The 22,033-nt window shown below is 46.0% G+C and overlaps 1 protein-coding gene across 3 annotated transcripts in view; it reads right to left on the bottom strand.

Moving 5' to 3' along the window:
- unc13a (unc-13 homolog A (C. elegans)) overlaps positions 1-22,033 on the bottom strand; it is a 52,853-nt gene that overhangs the window by 8,597 nt on the left and 22,223 nt on the right. For 2 of the 3 annotated variants that reach the window (XM_090235492.1, XM_090235493.1), the window contains exons 3-23: positions 21,715-21,942; positions 21,013-21,154; positions 20,649-20,818; positions 20,058-20,173; positions 19,014-19,177; positions 18,660-18,813; positions 18,438-18,506; positions 15,171-15,260; positions 14,789-14,923; positions 14,047-14,180; positions 13,847-13,932; positions 13,419-13,545; positions 13,062-13,158; positions 12,192-12,335; positions 11,989-12,066; positions 11,782-11,859; positions 11,403-11,491; positions 10,649-10,798; positions 10,275-10,398; positions 2,140-2,196; positions 1,961-2,041 (exon numbers count right to left, since the gene is read on the bottom strand). In XM_090235492.1, the coding sequence (XP_090091618.1) occupies positions 1,961-2,041; positions 2,140-2,196; positions 10,275-10,398; positions 10,649-10,798; positions 11,403-11,491; positions 11,782-11,859; positions 11,989-12,066; positions 12,192-12,335; positions 13,062-13,158; positions 13,419-13,545; positions 13,847-13,932; positions 14,047-14,180; positions 14,789-14,923; positions 15,171-15,260; positions 18,438-18,506; positions 18,660-18,813; positions 19,014-19,177; positions 20,058-20,173; positions 20,649-20,818; positions 21,013-21,154; positions 21,715-21,942 (2,513 nt within the window). Of the gene's footprint in view, positions 1-1,960; positions 2,042-2,139; positions 2,197-3,979; positions 4,010-8,707; positions 8,714-10,274; positions 10,399-10,648; positions 10,799-11,402; positions 11,492-11,781; positions 11,860-11,988; positions 12,067-12,191; positions 12,336-13,061; positions 13,159-13,418; positions 13,546-13,846; positions 13,933-14,046; positions 14,181-14,788; positions 14,924-15,170; positions 15,261-18,437; positions 18,507-18,659; positions 18,814-19,013; positions 19,178-20,057; positions 20,174-20,648; positions 20,819-21,012; positions 21,155-21,714; positions 21,943-22,033 lie in introns of all 3 variants that reach the window. The other variant, XM_036978039.2, reaches the window with a different exon arrangement.

The following is a 22,033-nucleotide window of genomic DNA, read 5'->3' as shown; positions in this document are numbered from 1 at the left end:
GGAGGATTCTTTTTTTTCATGAGCATGGCCTTAGTTCTATTACCCCATGTTGGATGACTGTCATTCATATTCCATTCACCCAGTTCAATGTAACATAAATAGGCTACTACATGATACTCAAATTTTCCCTATTCCCATCATGAGGTTGCTACAACCAAGCCTATGAATGAACGTTTACAATGTAGGTGCACACAGGTCGATAGAAAATGTTTAGGTTACAGACAGTGACACATGGAAAGACAGTTACACATTCTATACTGCCTTGCACTCTTGCCTGCATCTAGCTGATCTAGGGTCTTGCAAACGAGAGTTTCTATTGGACAAATTCAGGTATTTCTATCCCCGTTTCGTTTGCTTCCGTTTAAGAAACGTTTTTCAACAGAATCGACGGAATGAATACACCCATGATCCCGCATAAACACAGTTCACTTTCATAGCAGCCACGTTGTATTCATTCTAGCCTCTATGCACTATCCTCTCACCTTTACTCTTGGTTTGTGGACTTCAGCTGTATGTGACCAGGTGAAAAAACCTTTCCAAGCCAAACCATTTCATAACCGCTACACAGCGCCTACATCATTGTCCCCATATTAGCTAAAGTAGCGTCCTAGTCAACATAGCAAATAGAATGAATGCATTAGTAAACCTGCTTCAATCATGCAGTAACGTTACAGTGTACAGTCAGTAAGAAGTTAGAATGGCGGACCCCGGTGGCAATAAATTAATAAAACCAAAAGTTTACCTTGACTTGGAAGAGTTCCAGTGTTGTGTTGGAAAGTCATAGCTAGCTAGCTAACATAGCATCCTTCTGTTTGAGCTGGGTTTTTGAGTTACTAAAAACTAGCCAGCTCCATTTGCTACCTTAATAAGTGAAACTGAAAGTGAAAAAAATGACAAAATCTCTAACTCTCTCTCTCTCCTTCATTTTTGAAGAAATTAATTTGTTGAAAACGGTCCAACTATTGTTTTTCTCGCTCTTTGAGCCAACTACTCACCACATTTTATGAATTGCAGTGCTAGCTAGCTGCACCTTATGTTTCAGTAGTAGATTAATTCTCTGATCCTTTGATTGGGTGGACAACATGTCAGTTCATGCTGCAAGAGCTCTGACAGGTTGAGGACGTCCTCTGGAAGTTGTCATAATTACTGTGTAAGTCAATGGAAGGGGGTGAGAACCATCAGCCTCCTAATTTTTGTATTGAAGTTATGTACCCAGAGGAGGACGGAAGCTAGCTGTCCTCCGACTACACCATGGTGATACCCTACAGACTGCTGTTGAGACTACTGCAGACCTTCAATGAAAAACAGTGTGTTTTAATCAATGATTTTGTAATGTGAATATATTTAGTATAGTTTTATTTAAAAAGGATAACTTTGTTTTCCAATTTTTATTTGTATCATATTCACCGAGGAGAATGGTCCTCCCCTTCCTCCTCTGAGGAGCCTACACTGATGCATACCCATTTCAGACATTATACAGACATTCCATTCGTACTTCTTAGTTTTTTTCTGGGATAATGACACATTGATGTTTCCTGAGGATGCACTACTCTGGTAACACACTGTGGTTTAGTATTCTACAGCTATAGCACTCTTGGCATGAGGAAGAGCATTAGTTGCCATTTGGCTCACTGACAAGTCCTTATTCAAATGACCATTTCAAATTAGCCTCATTTACCTCAGCTTAATCTGCCTTAAATCAAACGACACAGGCTACGGAGGAATTCCTCCTCACACTGTATCTTTAAAAGAGCCTTTCTAGATTAGGGTTGCTTAACTGCACTAGCCTGAGGCGTACACGTTTACTGACCTTCAACAGAAGGCCTAAAATGTGCTACTCTCTTGTTCATAATATAATGTGCATTTTAAACAGTGATCAAGTCAAAGTGTGAGTGTGTGTGTGTGTGTGGGCACGACTGTAGCTGAGGTCCTGGGGAGAGAGAGGGGTGTTGGGTTGTACCTTGATGGTGTCCAGAGCCAGTTCTATCACAGCACACTGCTTAGGGGACAGTGCCTTGGCCTCCTCACGACCCATGTGCTCCTGAGAAACACACACATACAGATTAACAACACAAACAAATAACTCATTATCTGAAATACAGACAGTGCCAACGTGGCACGAGATACGATGTGTGCTACCTTTATCTTGGAGAGCTGTCCCAGCTGTTTGGCAGCGTTGGAGATGAGCTGAGTGCCCTAGAGGCGAGCAGAGGTATAAACAGAGGGGGGGGAGAGGGAACAGAGAACGAGGGAAGAGGGCGTTATTATCGTCACGCCACAGGGTAGCTGTCACACAGACTAACGTCACATCACAAAGGACAGACACAGTTCTGAGTCATTCATATTCACATACACACTCCAAAACTCACTTAACACATCAAAGGACTGTCAGAAATATGATCATACTTGTCATTATCTCGCTCACGAACACGCACGCACAAAGCAAGACAATGCAGTACAGGAAGAGAAGACAGGAGCTCAGCTTATTGCAAAGACAGACAGACAGAGACAGACAGACAGACAGAGACAGACAGAGACAGACAGACAGACAGACAGAGACAGACAGACAGACAGAGACAGACAGACAGACAGAGACAGACAGAGACAGACAGACAGACAGACAGAGACAGACAGACAGACAGACAGACAGACAGACAGACAGACAGACAGACAGACAGACAGAGACAGACAGACAGACAGAGACAGACAGAGACAGACAGACAGACAGACAGAGACAGACAGACAGACAGAGACAGACAGACAGACAGACAGACAGACAGAGACAGACAGACAGACAGAGACAGACAGACAGACAGAGACAGACAGAGACAGACAGACAGACAGACAGAGACAGACAGAGACAGACAGACAGACAGACAGAGACAGACAGAGACAGACAGACAGACAGACAGAGACAGACAGACAGACAGACAGAAAGACAGACAGACAGACAGAGACAGACAGACAGACAGACAGAGACAGACAGACAGACAGACAGACAGACAGACAGACAGACAGACAGACAGACAGACAGACAGACAGACAGACAGAGACAGACAGACAGAGACAGACAGAGACAGATAGACAGACAGACAGACAGACAGACAGACAGACAGAGACAGACAGACAGACAGACAGACAGACAGACAGAGAGAGACAGACAGAGAGAGACAGACAGAGACAGACAGACAGACAGACAGAGACAGACAGAGACAGACAGACAGACAGACAGACAGACAGACAGACAGACAGACAGACAGACAGACAGACAGACATACAAATGCAGAGGTTCAACAAGCCAGAACCCTACAGCCTGCGCAGTAGCACTGTGGTGATATATCCCGTATCTATGACGACTCTGTGATACTCTGTTAGCAGAATATATCAATAAGTGCTCCACACAGTACCCATCACCATGGTTACACCTTATCTGTAAGATAACACTTCAAAAAGAGCAAAAACAACAGAAAAACAGACAAAACAAACAAAAAGACCTGTGCAAAGACAGAAGCATTATCATCCTACAAAAGGATTATAACAAGAAGGGTTCCACTCTCATCTCATAAATGTGGCTGATCAAATCATTTATGCCATTATGGACGCTCAATGCCAGTCTGTTGAACAACAGTAAGACTGCAGCAGGAACATGGTCATGCAGCGGGTCAACAACAGTCCGGCCCTAAAGGCTGTTTGTTAGTGTGCTAATGTTGTGTAATGTTAACCCTCCATGTGTCCAGCACTACTTGGGTTGTGTGGAGGCTGGGAGGCAGGTAGCTACAGATAGGTTTACAGGGGGTGGCCCACAACAGACAGGACGGTACGGTAATCCGGCAAAGAGGAACGCCGTTTTAAAAACAAAGGTGAGAAACGATCGCTTCCATCACTTTGTTTCGAACGGAGAGGCGAGAAAACACAGAGAAAGAGACATAGAGAGGAGAGAAGACAGGACACATTGAGCTAAAGTGATTTTAGTCCTTACATCACTGTGACAAGCAAGCTTCACCCTCCCCTGTAAAGAGAGGACATTGGTTAATACTTCAGGAAGGATCCTGTCCCCACAGTCTGATTGGCTGACTGACTAATTGCGTGGACATCTCAGTAATTGTCCATCTGATAGGCTAATTGATATGGATCAAAGCCAATCCATTCTAGCTCTCTTTTTATAAATGGGTCCGACAAGTAAACTCTACAGATCAACATAAGGTCTATTTCTGCCTTTATAATTGACCTTAAGAGTTGAGCCTACAGCTGGCCAGTCAGGTCTATATCAGTATGAGCAGTCGATCCAGCATGGTAATGAACCCATACTAGCTGCCTATAAGGGGACAGGCCACTGACGACCGACAATACAGTTGAAGTCGGAAGTTTACATACACCTTAGCCAAATACATTTAAACTCAGTTTTTCACAATTCCTGACATTTAATCCTAGTAAAAATTCCCTGTCTTAGGTCAGTTAGGATCACCACTTTATTTTAAGAATGTGAAATGTCAGAATAATAGTATAGAGAATGATTTATTTCAGCTTTTATTTCTTTCATCACATTCCCAGTGGGTCAGAAGTATACATACACTCAATTAGTATTTGGTAGCATTGCCTTTAAATTGTTTAACTTGGGTCAAACATTTCAGGTAGCCTTCCACAAGCTTCCCACAATAAGTTGGGTGACTTTTGGCCTATTCCTCCTGACAGAGCTGGTGTAACTAATTTTCCTCCCTCATGATGCCACCTATTTTGTGAAGTGCACCAGGCCCTCCTACAGCAAAGCACCCCCACAACATGATGCTGCCACCCCCGTGCTTCACGGTTGGGATGGTGTTCTTCGGCTTGCAAGCCTCCCCCTTTTTCCTCCAAACATAACGATGGTCATTATGGCCAAACAGTTCTATTTTGTTTCATCAGACCAGAGGACATTTCTCCAAAAATTACAATATTTGTCCCGATATGCAGTTGCAAACCTTAGTCTAGATTTTTTATGGCGGTTTTGGAGCAGTGGCTTCTTCCTTGCTGAGCGGCCTTTCAGGTTAGGTCGATGTAGTACTCGTTTGACTGGGGATATAGATACTTTTGTTCCTGTTTCCTCCAACATCTTCACAAGGTCCTTTGCTGTTGTTCTGGGATTTATTTGCACTCTTCGCACCAAAGTACGTTCATCTCTAGGAGATAGAAGGTGTTTCCTTCCTGAACGGTATGACAGCTGCGTGGTCTGAACTTGCGTACTATTGTTTGTACAGATGAACGTGATAACTTCAGGCTTTTGGAAATTGTTCACAAAGATGAACCAGACTTGTGGAGGTCTACCGTGGATTGATGGCAACATTCGCAAGAAACTGAAAGCGCGAACCACTGCTTTTTACCAGGGCAAGGTGACCGGAAACATGACCAAATACAAACAGTGTAGCTATTCCCTCCGCAAGGCAATCAAACAATCTAAGCATCAGTATAGAGACAAAGTAGAGTCGCAATTCAACGGCTCAGACACAAGAGGTATGTGGCAGGGTCTACAGTCAATCACGGATTACAAAAAGAAAACCAGCCTCGTCGCGGACCAGGATGTCTTGCTCACAGACAGACTAAATAACTTTTTTGCTCGCTTTGAGGACAATACAGTGCCACTGACACGGCCCGCTACCAAAACCTGCGGACTCCCCTTCACTGCAGCCGACGTGAGTAAAACATTTAAACGTGTTAACCCTCGCAAGGCTGCCCAGACGGCATCCCCGGCCGCGTCCTCAGAGCATACGCAGACCAGCTGGCTGGTGTGTTTACGGACATATTCAATCAATCCTTATCCCAGTCTGCTGTTCCCACATGCTTCAAGAGGGCCACCATTGTTCCTGTTCCCAAGAAAGCTAAGGTAACTGAGCTAAACGACTACCGCCCCGTAGCACTCACTTCCGTCATCATGAAGTGCTTTGAGAGACTAGTCAAGGACCATATCACCTCCACCCTACCTGACACCCAAGATCCACTCCAATTTGCTTACCGCCCCAATAGGTCCACAGACGACGCAATCGCAACCACACTGCCCTAACCCATCTGGACAAGAGGAATACCTATGTGAGAATGCTGTTCATCGACTACAGCTCAGCATTTAACACCATAGTACCCTCCAAACTCGTCTTCAAAGTTCGAGACCCTGGGTCTCAACCCCGCCCTGTGCAACTGGGTACTGGACTTCCTGACGGGCCACCCCCAGGTGGTGAGGGTAGGTAACAACATCTCCACCCCGCTGATCCTCAACACTGGGGCCCCACAAGGGTGCGTTCTGAGCCCTCTCCTGTACTCCCTGTTCACCCACAACTGCGTGGCCATGCACGCCTCCAACTCAATCATCAAGTTTGCGGACGACACTACAGTGGTAGGCTTGATTACCAACAACGACGAGACGGCCTACAGGGAGGAGGTGAGGGCCCTCGGAGTGTGGTGTCAGGAAAATAACCTTACACTCAACGTCAACAAAACAAAGGAGCTGAAGAAATTCGGCAAACTTCTACAGATGCACAATCGAGAGCATCCTGTCGGGCTGTATCACCGCCTGGTATGGCAACTGCTCCGCCCACAACCGTAAGGCTCTCCAGAGGATAGTGAGGTCTGCACAACGCATCACCGGGGGCAAACTACCTGCCCCCCAGGACACCTACACCACCCGATGTCGCAGGAAGGCCATAAAGATCATCAAGGACAACAACCACCCGAGCCACTGCCTCTTCACCCTCCTATCATCCAGAAGGCGAGGTCAGTACAGGTGCATCAAAGCAGGGACCGAGAGACTGAAAAACAGCTTATATCTCAAGGCCATCAGACTGTTAAACAGCCACCACTAACATTGAGTGGCTGCTGCCAACATACTGACTCAACTCCAACCACATTAATAATGGAAATTGATGGAAAAAATGTATCACTAGCCACAATGCCACTTAATATAATGTTTACATATCCTACATTACTAATCTCAGATGTATATGTATATACTGTACTCTATATCATCTACTGCATCTTTATGTAATACATGTATCACTAGCCACTTTAAACTATGCCACTTTGTTTACATACCCTACATTACTAATCTCATATGTATACTGTACTCGATACCATCTACTGCATTTTGCCTATGCCGTTCTGTACCATCACTCATTCATATATCTTTATGTACATATTCTTTATTCCTTTACACTTGTGTGTATAAGGTAGTAGTTGTGGAATTGTTAGGTTAGATTGCTCGTTGGTTATTACTGCATTGTCGGAACTAGAAGCACAAGCATTTCGCTACACTCGCATTAACATCTGCTAACCATGTGCATGTGACAAATACAATTTGATTTGATGCAAAGAGACACCGAGTTTGAAGGTAGGCCTTGACATACATCCACAGGTACACCTCCAATTGACTCAAATTATGTCAATTTGTGATACAGTGAATAATAAGTGAAATAATCTGTCTGTAAACAATTGTTGGAAAAACGACTTGTGTCATGCACAAAGTAGATGTCCTAACCGACTTGCCAAAACAATAATTTGTTGACAAGAAATTTGTGGAGTGGTTGAAAAACAAGCTTTAGTTACTCCAACCTACGTGTATGTAAACTTCTGACTTTAACTGTACCTCCACCAGTCCGCAGAGTCCATTTACACATCTCACAATGAAAAGCTGTGTCTAACAGATATCTAACATTTCAAAATATAACATTTCTTTTTTTAAATATTAGGAAAATGAAAAATATTCTAGAAATATAAATAAATAAAAGTAAATCAACAGAAACCTTGATTTTCCATACCAGGTACGAAAACATTTAGGAAAAAGCTTAAAGGCAGAAAATAGCTTTTCTTTAGGCATTGAGAGTGTTTTTGTGCGGTAAAGCAGAAGTGTGTTCTTAGACATAATGTCTACTGCGTGTGTATGTCACCAATCCTGAACTCCATGAGCGTAGAATACTTGTTCTGGTATAGACCAGCCTTGTTGAAAGTATATACCTCAGAGTATCACTATGTTATTGTGATTATCATTCTACAACAACAGGACATGGAACCAAACCAGGACAGATCAACACAGCAGGCCTGCAGAGACATACTAGGAGACTTACTACAGTGGAGTTGGAGAAGATCAGACGCAAGCAACAGACCCACATAGGGCAGGGTGACACACTTCAAACAGGGAACACGTGGGGGGAGTGGGAGAGATAGTGGAGAGGGGGGCTGAGAAGAGAGGGTGGGCACCAGATATTAAACCATCACAACGCCAGTCACCCATAGAAGGAGTAGAGTCCTGGAACACGATGCAAGAAGAACAAGGCAACAGCTAGAGAAGTGTCACTTCCTAAGGACAGGAGAGTGTGAAGGAGAGCGAGAGAGAGAGCACAGAGAGGGGGCAGGGCAGGGGGCAGTGGGAGGCAGGGGGTTGCCCGATTGGAGGGTTCGTAGGGGGGAGGGCGGCGCCCTCTCTGAGTCAGTCAGGAATGCACCATGCTGCTGTCACCTCAGAGAGAAAAGGACAGAGGTGGACAGGAGAAGAGAGGAGGACAGAGAGAGGAGGAGAGGAACAACAGAGCAGGTAGAAGACAGAGAGACAAATAGGAGGAGTGAGGATGTGTTGGGGGGGGGGGGGGGGGGGATAGTTTGCAGCCACATATAGCAGAGGACCGACCACCTTGCACTAACGGACTGTGGGACAGACAGACACACTGACACACAGGAGTGCCGTACTTACAATCATCTGTGGAGGAAGAGCAGTGGGAGCAGGATGTAATAACCAGAAAGAAGGGTCAGTGACGCTGTAAAGAGCCCCAGATCAAGCCTCCAAGCAGCAGCAACACGCATATCAGATGGATGGGCAGAGGGCCAGAGGGACCTACAGTACTGACTGAGACTAGGGCTGTGACGATACCATGTTCCATGGCAAAAATGAAAACACAAAGCAGCCCAAACTCTTTGGTTCTTTAAAAACCTGCTGTATGTAACATATTGTGTGCTATATCTTGGAAAATAACTAAATGTGACTCTGGATGACAACATAATGATGTTTGTTTCCAACATTAGGGCTTTTTTCCTAAAGAAGTTAAATCCGCTTTGTGTTTTGCTTCCTTGCCACGATACTAACAAGTATAGTGATACTGGTATCGTCCTGGCCCTAGCTGAGACTGGTACTGTAACACCCCCTCTGGACCCTGTCTCTGCACCCGTGGGAGAGTAGAGAGAGTGGCCGGGGACTAACCCACCATACACTACTATAGAATGATGTGAGGCTCTTTTGTTACCAAATAAAAATGAGAACAGATATATCAAAAACAAAATAAATACCGGCTGCTTTCCAACATGAAAGGCTCAGAACTGAGGGCAAATCCTGGGTCCAAATTGCACTTTTTTTGTGTGTCTATTTTACATTTGAGTTTGAAGTAGTTTAGATGTTAGTTTGTGTCTAGGAGCACTATCCTGGAGAGCAGCCATGAGCTGGGGTTAGAATGATATGATGCACTCCATCCCACTTTTGGGTTTCACCTAAATCCATCGAGTGAATGGAAGAGTTGGGGTCTTTTTGTATGTGGGCGTGGGGGCTGGGGAGAGGGGCGTATCAGGCTAACCTTAATCACTAATCTGATCTATTTATCCTTACAGTGTAAGCAGAGGAGCCATTTTATAATGTAGACAAAATGCCTGCCATCTCAACCCTACTCCTCATCCTGTCTAATAGCTGTCCTGGCTGCTCACTGTGGGAGAGTCTTCACTGTACCAAATGTTGAAGTCCTCCTCAGAACAGATCAAATATTCACATACCACATATCAGAGCAGAGTGCCTTGACTAAAAATAACTCTGATCTGTCTTGGTTCCCATCCCATACTGAGAGGTGGCTTGTGCCTGTGTAGCAGTTGGCATTGTGGGTAGTGTTGGCAGTGTGGGCTGTGTGTGTGCATTGAAGTATGTGAGATGATGTGCATGTCAGTGTGTGTATGTGTGAGTGTGTGCATGTTAGTGTGTGTGTGTGTGTGTGTGTGTGCATGTCGGTGTGTTTGTGTGTGTGTGTGAGTGTATGCATGTTAGTGTGTGTGTGAGTGTGTGCATGTTAGTGTGTGTGTGGGTGTGTGCATGTTAGTGTGTGTGTGTGTGTGTGTGTGTGCATGTTAGTGTGTGTGTGTGTGTGTGTGTGTGTATGCATGCATGTTAGTGTGTGTGAGTGTGTGCATGTCAGTGTGTGTGAGTGTGTGCATGTTAGTGTGTGTGTGAGCGTGAGCATGTAGTGCATAAGTACGTGTGTGCTCAGAGGGGTGGGTGTTCGTACCGTCTGGTCGGTAAGAGGGGGTAGGACGATAGTCTTCTCCATGGTGTTCATCACCAGTTTCCACAGCTCCTTCAGAACACGTTTCAGCACCGTCTTCTCACAGATCTTAGCAAACAGCGTCAGGCTGACGAGAGAGAGAGAGAGAGAGAGAGAGAGAGAGAGAGAGAGAGAGAGAGAGAGAGAGAGAGAGAGAGAGAAAGAGAGAAAAAGAGAGAAAAAGAGAGAACAAGAGAGAACAAGAGAGAACAAGAGAGAACAAGAGAGAACAAGATGTTAGATGAGTTGCAAGAGAGAGCGACAGACATAGGAAGAGAGAAAATGGCAGAAAGAGACACTGCTGCCAAAAAGTGATTAGCAACATCTCTGTCACTCACTTGCTGTCCAGGAAGTCCATGATGGGCTGCAGCACATTGTCAGCGTCCTGGGCCACGCTACTGCAGTTGTTAGCCCCCACGTTGGTCCCCTTCACCTGGCCAAGGATGTCTCCCATCTGTTTCACGTTGTCCTCAATCTGCGGCTGGAAACTACACACAAACAGACACATAGGAGACGTAACGTGATTAAAATGTAACCATTTTGACATATTCAGATGAGACCAAACATTTTACCAGGAGAGAAAGGCACTGTGATATTAATGAAAGACATATTGGAGTAGGCATGTATGGGTAGTTTGCATGGCTGACTGTTGCCTGGCAGTGCCCACCAGTGTGCCCAGCAGTGTGCCCAGCAGTGTACCCAGCAGTGTGCTCACCAGTGTGCCCACCAGCGTGCCCACCAGCGTACCCAGCAGTGTGCCCACCAGTGTGCCCAGCAGTGTGCCCACCAGTGTGCCCACCAGTGTGCCCAGCAGTGTACCCAGCAGTGTGCCCAGCAGTGTGCCCAGCAGTGTGCCCACCAGTGTACCCAGCAGCGTACCCAGCAGTGTGCCCACCAGCGTACCCAGCAGTGTGCCCACCAGTGTACCCAGCAGTGTGCCCAGCAGTGTACCCACCAGTGTGCCCACCAGCGTGCCCACCAGCGTACCCAGCAGCGTGCCCACCAGTGTGCCCAGCAGTGTGCCCAGCAGTGTGCCCAGCAGTGTGCCCACCAGTGTGCCCAACAGTGTGCCCAGCAGTGTGCCCAGCTCACCTGACAGAAAAGATCCTGCTGAGATCATCCATCACAGTATTCAGCTTCACCTGCAGGTCTTTCAGGAAGTCACTGGCCTCTTTGCACAGCTGAAACACACATAGACACACACACAGACACACACACAGGGAGAGGGAAAAAGTAACAGTGAGACTGGCAGAGCACCGGGGCTCTCACACAGAGCTCTCAGCGGGCACACGGAAACATTCCCCAACAAACAGACGGTCTCGGAGAATAGATGCCCTGAGCAGAGAAACCTGGTCAGTGAGACAGGCTAACACACAGAGACACACACACACACACACAGAGACACTCTCAACACATACACAGTCAGATACAGCCTGGGCTGGGGGAAAACAGGGAAAAGAGAGCCACTCACGTCCTTTCCTCCCATGGCCTCAAACATCCTCTCCAGTTGAACTCTGAGCTGCTGGATGTTGTTGATCAGGATGCATGGCTGCAAACAACACAAAGGCATTATCAACTACACTATCCAAATATCGCACATTTTCACTGAAATGCACAAGCACTGTACTGTAGTGCATCCCCATACAACATGTGTCATGTCGAGTCATTGGCCACTCACCACTTTCTCCATGTTGACGTAGTTAGCAAAGCACTTGGAGATGATGTCAGCGTAGGACAGGAGAACGTTACCGATGGTCTGAGGAGAGAGAAGGCGATAGGAGTATGCCAACCACTGTCTCTGTGACTGGGCATGCTGGCTCAGCTTATCACCATGCAGCCATTAAGGAAGTGGATATTAGTGTGTAGAATACTGTAGTGTACCTTGGCAAATCGTTTCATATAGTTGCCTACGATCTGGGGGTCGGGACACTCCAGCTTGCGGATGATCTCGAAGCTCTGGTTGAGCTGAGAGAAGACGTCCACCACGGAGCAGGAGAACAGAGCATGTTCCGACGTTACCTGGAACTGGAGGGGAAGAGAGGAGAGGAGAGAGGGCATTAAGAGACTGGGGAGGGAGGAGAGAGAGACTGGGGAGGGAGGGGAAGGAAGAGAGGAAGAGAAGAGAGTGAAGAGAAGGGGAGAAAAGTAGGGAGACATTTTTGACTGAGGGACAGAGGCCACAGATTGTTAACATCAGGGGAGAGAGCGGGAGAGAGAGAGAGGGGGGGGGGTGGAATAAAGGGAGAGGTTTGAGAGATGGAGTATATGAAAGAGGGAGGGGAAGAGAGATGTTGTGAGGGCTGCAGGACCACTGAGCTCTGAGAGCATAAATAAACATGATTGTTGTGGTCTGGTTCGAGGATTTCTAGGGTTGTTTGAAGCCGGACAGCAGACCAGACAGGGTAGACGGCCGGTCTGTGGCGGTTCCCAGAGGTTGCTGGGTAATGAGAACATGACTCATTAATCCACAGGTTGGTACAGTCAAGCTCTAACTCCCTACATGAGAGCAGTCTGAGCAAATCTCTTTATAGTCTCTCTCAACACTTTCTCAACTTTTTGTGCTTTGGATTCCATTGTCTCAGGGAAGTCTTTAATGAGTGCAGGAAAGGGAGAGGATGAGAAGTCTGCCTGATAACTAGGATGGTAAAATGAGGAAGCGACAAAGGAAGGGAGTACTTTAATTCTGCCACAACCAATGTGACTCAGCACTTGCATTTTGAGGAGCTGAGGAGGAGAAGTGGAAAAGTTTACCCCGTCTTTTTTGTCCCTCTCCAGCGCACCGTGCAGGAAGTCTCGAGACACTTCCTCATTCTCGTCCAACCACTGGATGACAAACGGCTCAAACCACCTAGGAGACATCACACGGGGGTGGTTTGATATGAGTCGACCCCACTGGAAGTTTTCATTTCAAACAACTTCTGTGGCTGTAGAGTCCATCTGGTCTTGCTTATGGGCTGTGCTGTACAGTACCAGACGGGAAGTGTTTTGTGTGTGTGTGTGTATGTGTGTGTGTGAGAGTGTGTGCCTGCTTATGTATGCCTGCATGCATGCATACGTGTGTGTTAATGTGAGTGTGTGTGTGTCCTCATGGCACAGGGTGGCACTTACGCCGGGTACTCGGGCACACGACTCTTGAAGAAGGGCAGGTCTTTGCAGTACTCGTTGTAAAGCCACTTGACTTTAAAATGCAGGTTCATGTAATCCGCACTCTTACACAGCCGGTTCTTTTCATGCTCTGAGAGAGAGAAGAACGAGAGAGGGGAGAGAGAAAATGAGAGAAAGAGAGAGAGAGGAAAGACAAAGCTCTTAATTAAAGAGCAAATGAGCCCAGAGGGGTGATCTATTCTCCGCCATGTAGCGCTAACAGGCTAATCGAGAAAAGCCCTTATGCTCTGGCAAACCGCCTCAGTGCCAATAGTGTCATATCTGCTTGTAAACGCACACTGACAGCCCCATAAAAACAGAAGAAGAGACTAAGACTGTTAGGACAGAGCTAAACCACTGGTGAGGATGGTGCGACTTCATTCAGTGCTCACCCTCCATGGCATACTTCATATCCTGAGCAAACAGGTTCCACATCACCTCGGCACTGATTTTACCCACGTTGAGCTCCTGAGGAAACCTACACGTTGTAGACGGTAAGAAACACAGAGTTATGTATTGATGTAGAGGAGAGAGACAAAGAGAGCGAGACAGCGAGACAAAGAGACTCAGAGAAAGAGAGGGACAGACTCACTGGTTGAGGCAGGGTGTGTAGGAGTTCTTGTCCTCTTCTATGATGGACACGATGAGGGTGATGAGTTTGGACCAGAAGTCCAGGTTCTTGATGCTGGGACCCTGCTCTTCTGGGTGATCCACTCCTGGCTTGGCCTGGACAAAACAAAACACACTGAGTCACTGGGATACTTTCACATTGGCTACTATCGTAGCTTAACATGCAGACATAACTCAAGAGTTTCAAGTTAATCAAGAGTTTGAATTGTGCAGATATCAAGTCAGGATTCAACCCCATTCTGACTCTCCTCTATTTTGCTCAATAGTTTGTCCATTATCTCTCTCATCGCTACCGCTCAACTCTAATGAGCTGATGAACCCATCAAACCACATGTACATGGTTTAGTCCTTTGGAAAGAGCTGACAGTCAGAAAAAAGTATTCCTACCACCGCAGGGGTTCAAACTGAAGAATTATGTAGCAAAGAATTCAACAAAATATGGGCCCCTCAGGATGGAAGGTTTTATTCGAAAGGAAAAATTTGCTTTTGAAATTCATGAAGGGAGTCCGAATGAATCGTGCCACTTTAATGAGGCAAAACCAAGGCTTGTAAATCCCTATCTAAATCCTGTACAGGCTTGATGGAGACCAGCCTGAGGTGTTAATGACACGGACAGAGACACACACACACCTTCACAGAGCGCACACACACACACACACACACGCACGCGCACACACACACGCACGCACACGCACACAGCCTACCGGATCTGTCTGGTACTCCCGGCTGTAGAGCTCGTGACAGTTATTGAAGATGTATTCATAGGTGGAGTTGAGACAGGCCTTGACACAGTCCTTCACCACCTGACTGGCTCTGGGGGGACTCTGTAGCTCCTGGACCTGAGGACAGTCACAGACAGAGAGAGGATCCTCAGACTAGGAAAGCCCCATACAACCACACTCAGTCAAAGGAACTCAATGAAGATGGATGTCTGATAAGAGCACGTAGTGTAGCGATACTGTACAGTGCAAACAAGAATAGAGACATGTGGCACCAACAGAGTAAAGAATACGAGTAGAGGAACATGTATTGACCAGAGCAAAGCAGAGGCGATCCAAGCTGAGGAAGATGTAAAGAGAGAGTTACCTTCATCCTGAAGAAGGTGATGCTGGTGAGCAGGTCCACAGTAGACTTGAGGTCCTGCAGCCTCTCAGAACTGCTGGCTGGGAAGTTATTCTGATACACACAGAGAATAGAGCAAATCAAATCAAAAATCACATTTTATTAGTCACATGCGCCGAATACAACAACCTTACAGTGAGATGCTTATTTACGAGCCCCTAACCAACAATGCAGTTTAAAAAATACGGATAAGAAATAAAAGTAATAAGTAATTAAAGAGCAGCAGTAAAATAACAATAGCGAGACTATATACAGGGGGGTACCAGTACAGAGTCAATGTGCGGGGGCACCAGTTACTTGAGGTAATATGTACATGAAGGTAGGGTTATTAAAGTGACTATGCATAGATGATAACAGAGAGTAGCAGCGGTGTAAAAGAGGGGGTCAATGCAAGTAGTCTGGGTAGACATTTGATTAGCTATTCAGGAGTCTTATGGCTTGGGAGTAGAAGCTGTTTAGAAGCCTCATGGACCTAGACTTGGGGCTCCAGTACCGCTTGCCGTGCGGTAGCAGAGAGAACAGTTTATGACTAGCGTGGCTGGAGTCTTTGACAATTCTTAGGGCCTTTCTCTGACACCATCTGGTATAGAGATCCTGGATGGCAGGAAGTTTGGCCCCAGTGATGTACTGGGCAGTTCGCACTACCCTCTGTAATGCCTTGCGGTCGGAGGCCGAGCAGTTGATGGTGCAGCTGTAGAACCTTTTGAGGATCTGAAGACCCATGCCAAATCTTTTCAGTCTCCTGAGGGGGAATAGGTTTTGTGCTGCCCTCTTCACGACTGTCATGGTGTGCTGGGACCATGTTAGTTTGTTGATGATGTGGACACCAAGGAACTTGAAGCTCTCAACCTGCTCAACTGCAGCCCTGTCGATGAGAATGGGGGTGTGCTCGGTCCTCTTTTTCCTGTAGTCCACAAACATATCCTTTGTCTTGATCACATTGAGGGAGAGGTTGTGGTCCTGGCACCACACTGCCAGGTCTCTGACCTCCTCCCTATAGACTGTTTCATCGTTGTCGGTGATCAGGCGCAGGCGCAGGCGTTGTGCCTGGTCGTGCAGTCATGAGTGAACAGGGAGTACAGGAGGGGACTGAGCATGCACCCCTGAGGGGCCCCTGAGTTGATGATCAGAGTGGCGGATGTGTTGTTACCTACCCTTACCATGTGGGGGCGGCCCATTCGCACATAGGTGTTCCTTTTGTCCAGGTGGGAAAGGGCAGTGTGGAGTGCAATAGAGATTGCATCATCTGTGTATCTGTTTGGGCGGTATGCAAATTGAAGTGGGTCTAGGGTTTCTGGGATAATGGTGTTGATGTGAGCCATGACCAGCCTTTCAAAGCACTTCATGGCTACAGACAGAAGTTACCATACACCATCGCCAAATACATTTAAACTCAGTTTATCACAATTCCTGACATTTAATCCTAGTAAAAAATCCCTGTCTTAGGATCACCACTTTATTTTAAGAATGTGACATGTCAGAATAATAGTAGAGAGAATGATTTATTTCAGCTTTTATTCCCTTCATCACATTCCCAGTGGGTCAGAAGTATACATACACTCAATTAGTATTTGGTAGCATTAGCTTTAAATTGCTTAACGTTTCGGGTAGCCTTCCACAAGCTTCCCACAATAAGTTGTGGGAATTTTAGCCCATTCCTCCTGACAGAGCTGGTGTAACTGAGTCAGGTTTGTAGGCCTCCTTGCTCGCACACGCTTTTTCAGTTCTGCCCACAAACTTTCTATGTGATTGAGGTCAGGGCTTTGTGATGGCCACTCCAATTCCTTGACTTTGTTGTCCTTAAGCCATTTTGACACAAATTTGGAAGTATGCTTGAGGTCATTGTCCATTTGGAAGACCCATTTGCGACCAAGCTTTAACTTCCTGACTGATGTCTTGAGATGTTGCTTCAATATATCTACATAATTTTCCTCCCTCATTATGCCATCTATTTTGTGAAGTGCACCAGTCCCTCCTACAGCAAAGCACCCCCACAACATGATGCAGCCACCACCGTGCTTCACGGTTGGGATGGTGTTCTTTGGCTCAAAGCCTCCCCATTTTTCCTCCAAACATAACAATGGTCATTATGGCCAGACAGTTCTATTTTTGTTTCATCAGACCAGAGGACATTTCTTTAAAAAGTACGATCTTTGTCCTCGTGTGCAGTTGCAAACCGTAGTCTGGCTTTTTATGGCGGTTTTGGAGCAGTGGCTTTTTCCTTGCTGAGGAGCCTTTCAGGTTATGTCGATATAGGACTCGTTTGACTGTGGATATAGATACTTTTGTTCCTGTTTCCTCCAGCATCTTCAGAAGGTCCTTTGCTGTTGTTCTGGGAATGATTTTCACTTTTGCACCAAAGTACGGTCATCTCTAGGAGACAGAAGGTGTCTCCTTCCTGAGCGGTAGCTCAGCTTCTAAAGCTTCTAAAGCCATGACACCATTTTCTGGAATTTTCAAAGCTGTTTAAAGGCACAGTCAACTTAGTGTATGTAAACTTCTGACCCACTGGAATTGTGATACAGTGAATTATATGTGAAATAATCTGTCTGTAAATAATTGATGGAAAAATTACTTGTGTCATGCACAAAGTAGATGTCCTAACTGTTAACAAGAAATTTGTGGAGTGGTTGAAAAACGAGTTTTAATGACTCCAAAATAAGTGCATATAAACTTCCGACTCAACTGTAGATCCACAGTGAGGTGTGTGTGTGATGTGTGTGTATGTGTGTGTGTGTGTGCAGACTATGTTGTATAAACTGGCCAATGCGGTAGTGCAGAAGCAGCAGTCTCAGTCTCTTCCACTGACTCCAGACTAAATTAAAACCCTCAGCTCTTCACCTCACTGACCCTGTGTGTATGAGGAGTTGCCAGCCCAATTAACACATCAGCCTCCTTTCTCACATCACACACAGAGAAAGAGAGAGAGAGAGAGAGAAAGAGAGAAAGAGAGAAAGAGAGAGAGAGAGAGAGAGAGAGAGAGAGAGAGAGAGAGAGAGAGAGAGAAAGACAGAGAGAGAAAGAGAGAGAGAAAGAGAGAGAGAGAGAAAGAGAGAAAGAGAGAGAGAGAAAGAGAAAGAGAGAGAGAGAAAGAGAGAGAGAAAGAGAAAGAGAGAGAGAAAGAGAGATAGAGAGAGAGAGAAAGAGAGAAAGAGGTAAATAAGGGTAGGTAAGGACACAGATAGAAAAGCAAACAGAGACAAATAGAAGAGTGAAGGTCAACAGTAGTACCCGGTACATGGACAGATCAATCCTCAGAGAATTGTGGAGTTGGTCCAAGAGCTTCACAAATCGTTCTTTCTGTAAAAAAAAGGGGGGGGGGGGGTTTAAAACACACCACAACACATTAGCCTAACAGCTAGCATATCCATTGGCTCACCTTTAACACTGGGTTGAGGCATTGCATTATATTTTCTGTCTCCATCCACCCCTCATTAATTTGGGGCGACTCACCCCGAAGTTGGATGCGGCGAAGCGGTCGGAGGCCGACACGTTGTTGGTGGCCTGGGTGGTGTGGGCGTAGTAGGCATTGATGTTGGCCAGCAGGGTACTCATTACCGCGGGAACCCCCGGGCACATGTACTTAGACGACAGGCAGGCAAAGTGACTGTGGGAGAACACACACGGCATAAACATGATCACTGTGGTATATATGAAGCGGACTCCTATAAAGGCCCGTGTATTTCCCTTGTGATGTTATACCCCAATATCGTCCTAAACACAACCGTACACCATGTGTCCTCTCAACACATTACAATCGGGCAATGTGTATGCTATTGCTAAGTGACAGGGTACATTGGAGCTCACGTCATAGCCTGGTAGATGGATTCCACTCCGTAGCGCATGGCAAACTCATCCACTATCTCCTGAGGAGTCTCATCAAAGTACACCTTCCATGCATCATCCCCTTTAGCGTCAGGAATCTTCACAACGCCAGAGCTCTGCACATCTGTGACAAAGTGGAAGAGGTTCTGGGGAGAGAGAGGGAGGGAGAGAAATGCATGGGTTATTCAATCCAGACTATGATTTCAATGAGTTGAAGTGGCTAAAGTGGCTGAATACAGGGAGATGTCATTACGATCTCAGTGTGAGTATGTCTGAGCAGGAGAGCAGAGCAGAGCACGTCACACTCTATAACTGACTGACTGCTCGGTGATCAGAGGGTTGTTCATTTGAATTATTCATTCAGGCCTGGGCCGCCATTCATCACACGACTTTCATTAGAAATGGATCAAGTTGATTTCATGTTCAAATTCTTCATGCAAATTGAAACAAATGAAAAAGACCTAGTCAACTGCTGCCTTTAAAAATTGCAGTTCATTTGCAAAATTGTGTTTGTCTATTTGGGCTTAGAGAGTACAGAAGGATCAGAATCACGCAGTGTGACGACTCACCATTAATTAAGAGAATTTGCTACAGATCATCTATTTACAGTGTTTATTTTAGTATTTTATGTCCAACAATAGAATACAAATAAAATTAAGGGGAAAAAACTAAAAAACTATTGGGCTCACAGAACTTGGAGAACTCTGATATAGGGCAATGCTCATTTAGAATAACTATGGTAGATCATTCCATATTTGAAGAAGGTCAGAGGGAGAACTAATATCTGTGGTATTTCATATCTGATGTGGTCTTAATGTTGATTGAGCAATGCAGACGGTGTCACTTTTATGGGATATTAACTTCTGATTCATCTGTAACGGCCACTTCAATGAACGACTGCTACATCAGTCAGCTAAATGAAACAAGATGACTGGGCTCATTAATCTCACTTGCCACCTGAAGGCATGCACACACACACACACACACACACACACACACACACACACACACACACAGAGAGCTTACCTCGTGCAGACAGGTGTATTGGACATGATATGGAGCGACTGTTTCCTCTCCTTTGATCTCTACATTGATGTGCATCCTGATGGCACCAGACACAGCTGACTTGTCTGTACGCTTGTCTGCAGAGAGGGACAAAAGACAAGAGTCTCAGTCAACACATATTAGAGTCATAAATAACAATAACTATCTTTATTAAAGACCTCAACCTTTCACCCAAATTAGTTCACCAAATGTGCCTCATCTAATGGATACCTAGAAAGTCATTTTATGGACTCAATGATTTGGTTTTAATTAATGACATTTTATTTTCATGTTAAATCGCCAGTTTGCAACCAATCCCTTATGGGATTAATTGACACATAGTATTAGAATTACAAGTAGAACATCAACAAAATGAATGTTTCCCCAGGTCTTTCCCCTACTGACCCAGGTCTTTCCCCTACTGACCCAGGTCTTTCCCCTAATGACCCAGGTCTTTCCCCTAATGACCCAGGTCTTTCCCCTACTAACCCAGGTCTTTCCCCAAATGACCCAGGTCTTTCCCCAAATGACCCAGGTCTTTCCCCAAATGACCCAGGTCTTTCCCCTACTGACCCAGGTTGTACCAGACGTCCATCTCTCCGCTCAGCGTGCGGACCTCAATGATGGTCTGACCCAGGAAGTCATCTGACTCCCTCTTGAACTTCTGTTTCACCCGAGACTTGATGTCATCATCCTCGTCCCACACCCGTACCTTGATCCGGTCCGAGGAGTTGTGGCACTCACTACAGGGAGAAAGAGAGAGAGAAACAGGAAGACGCCACTATGTCGTTTCCTGCTTGAGGGACCCACCAATCCCATCTATTCACATGGGTTCAGAGTTGGACATATGCATTAATTGTGACCCATTCATAACCTGTGAATACACAACCTTCAATGTCATTTCAGTCTAGTACTTTCTCTCTCTTATAGTACTCACAAGTGGAAGTTCTCCTCCCAGACAGGGTTGAGGTTGCCGTAGATAGTCTTGGTCCTCTTCTTGGTCTTGCCCACCTGGACCGTGACATAAGGGTCACTCGTGCCAGTTTTATCCTTGGCCTGAAGGCCCTGAGCACACAGCACTGTGGAGGGGACAGGGGGAGGGGACAGGCGACAGCATCAGGTGGTCAGTCTGGCTGGAGCATAGCTTGTTTAAACAGACGTCTAGTTTAAGAGGCTAAGTGGAGAGAGTTCGCCCTCCCACATACTCCCATTGACCTATTCAGAATATTTGCCTTTCCTACCTACAGACGGATATCTCTAATCCCTCCTCATATGGCCGTTCAAGGGATTTATCTAATCTGTCTCCTTTGTGTCAGACAGTGGCTCAACGGTCTACAGCACAGTATGACCTTTACAACAAACAGAACTGGAACGCAAACAAACAAGAGGAGACAGAGGGGGATGATGTGTGTCGTGACTCGTGATGGAGTCAGACACCCAATGGCATCTGCCAGAGCTTTACAAATGAATGGTTCTGGACTCATACAATTCACAAAGCGTCTCAGAATAGGACTCTGCTTGTTTATCTTTTTACATCATAATGAATAAGATTCTTTTTGTGATTCTGATAGCGCAGACCTGGTCCTAGATCAGCACTCCAACTCTGAAGCCCTGGTATCTTCCCCCCTCTCTCTCTCACCTGTGATGCTGATCTTGGCCGACCACTTGGAGGTGCCGTCCAGTACACTCTGTTTGATCTGCTTCATGTAGGTGACGTGAGTGGCTTTGACCATGGCAAACACCTCCTGGATCAGCTCAAAGATCTCCGGCTTGTTCCTCTCCCGGATCTTCATCCTGTCCTTCAGTACCATGATGATGTTCTGGGTTCGGTCCTCCGCCCCATGCTTAGAACTCTTCTCCGCTGCCCCTGAGGTAGACAAGAGCGATGAAGGTCAGATTTTATTTATTGAGTTACATTAGAAATTAGAAGGTTTTTGTGATGCTGCATGGAGGTCATG

This window comes from Oncorhynchus mykiss, chromosome 5, assembly GCF_057628025.1.
Source record: "Oncorhynchus mykiss isolate SJ-2025 chromosome 5, ASM5762802v1, whole genome shotgun sequence".
NCBI classification, from domain to species: domain Eukaryota; kingdom Metazoa; phylum Chordata; class Actinopteri; order Salmoniformes; family Salmonidae; genus Oncorhynchus; species Oncorhynchus mykiss.
The sequence above is the reverse complement of the archived record's forward strand: the minus strand, read 5'-3'. Positions and strand labels throughout refer to the sequence as shown.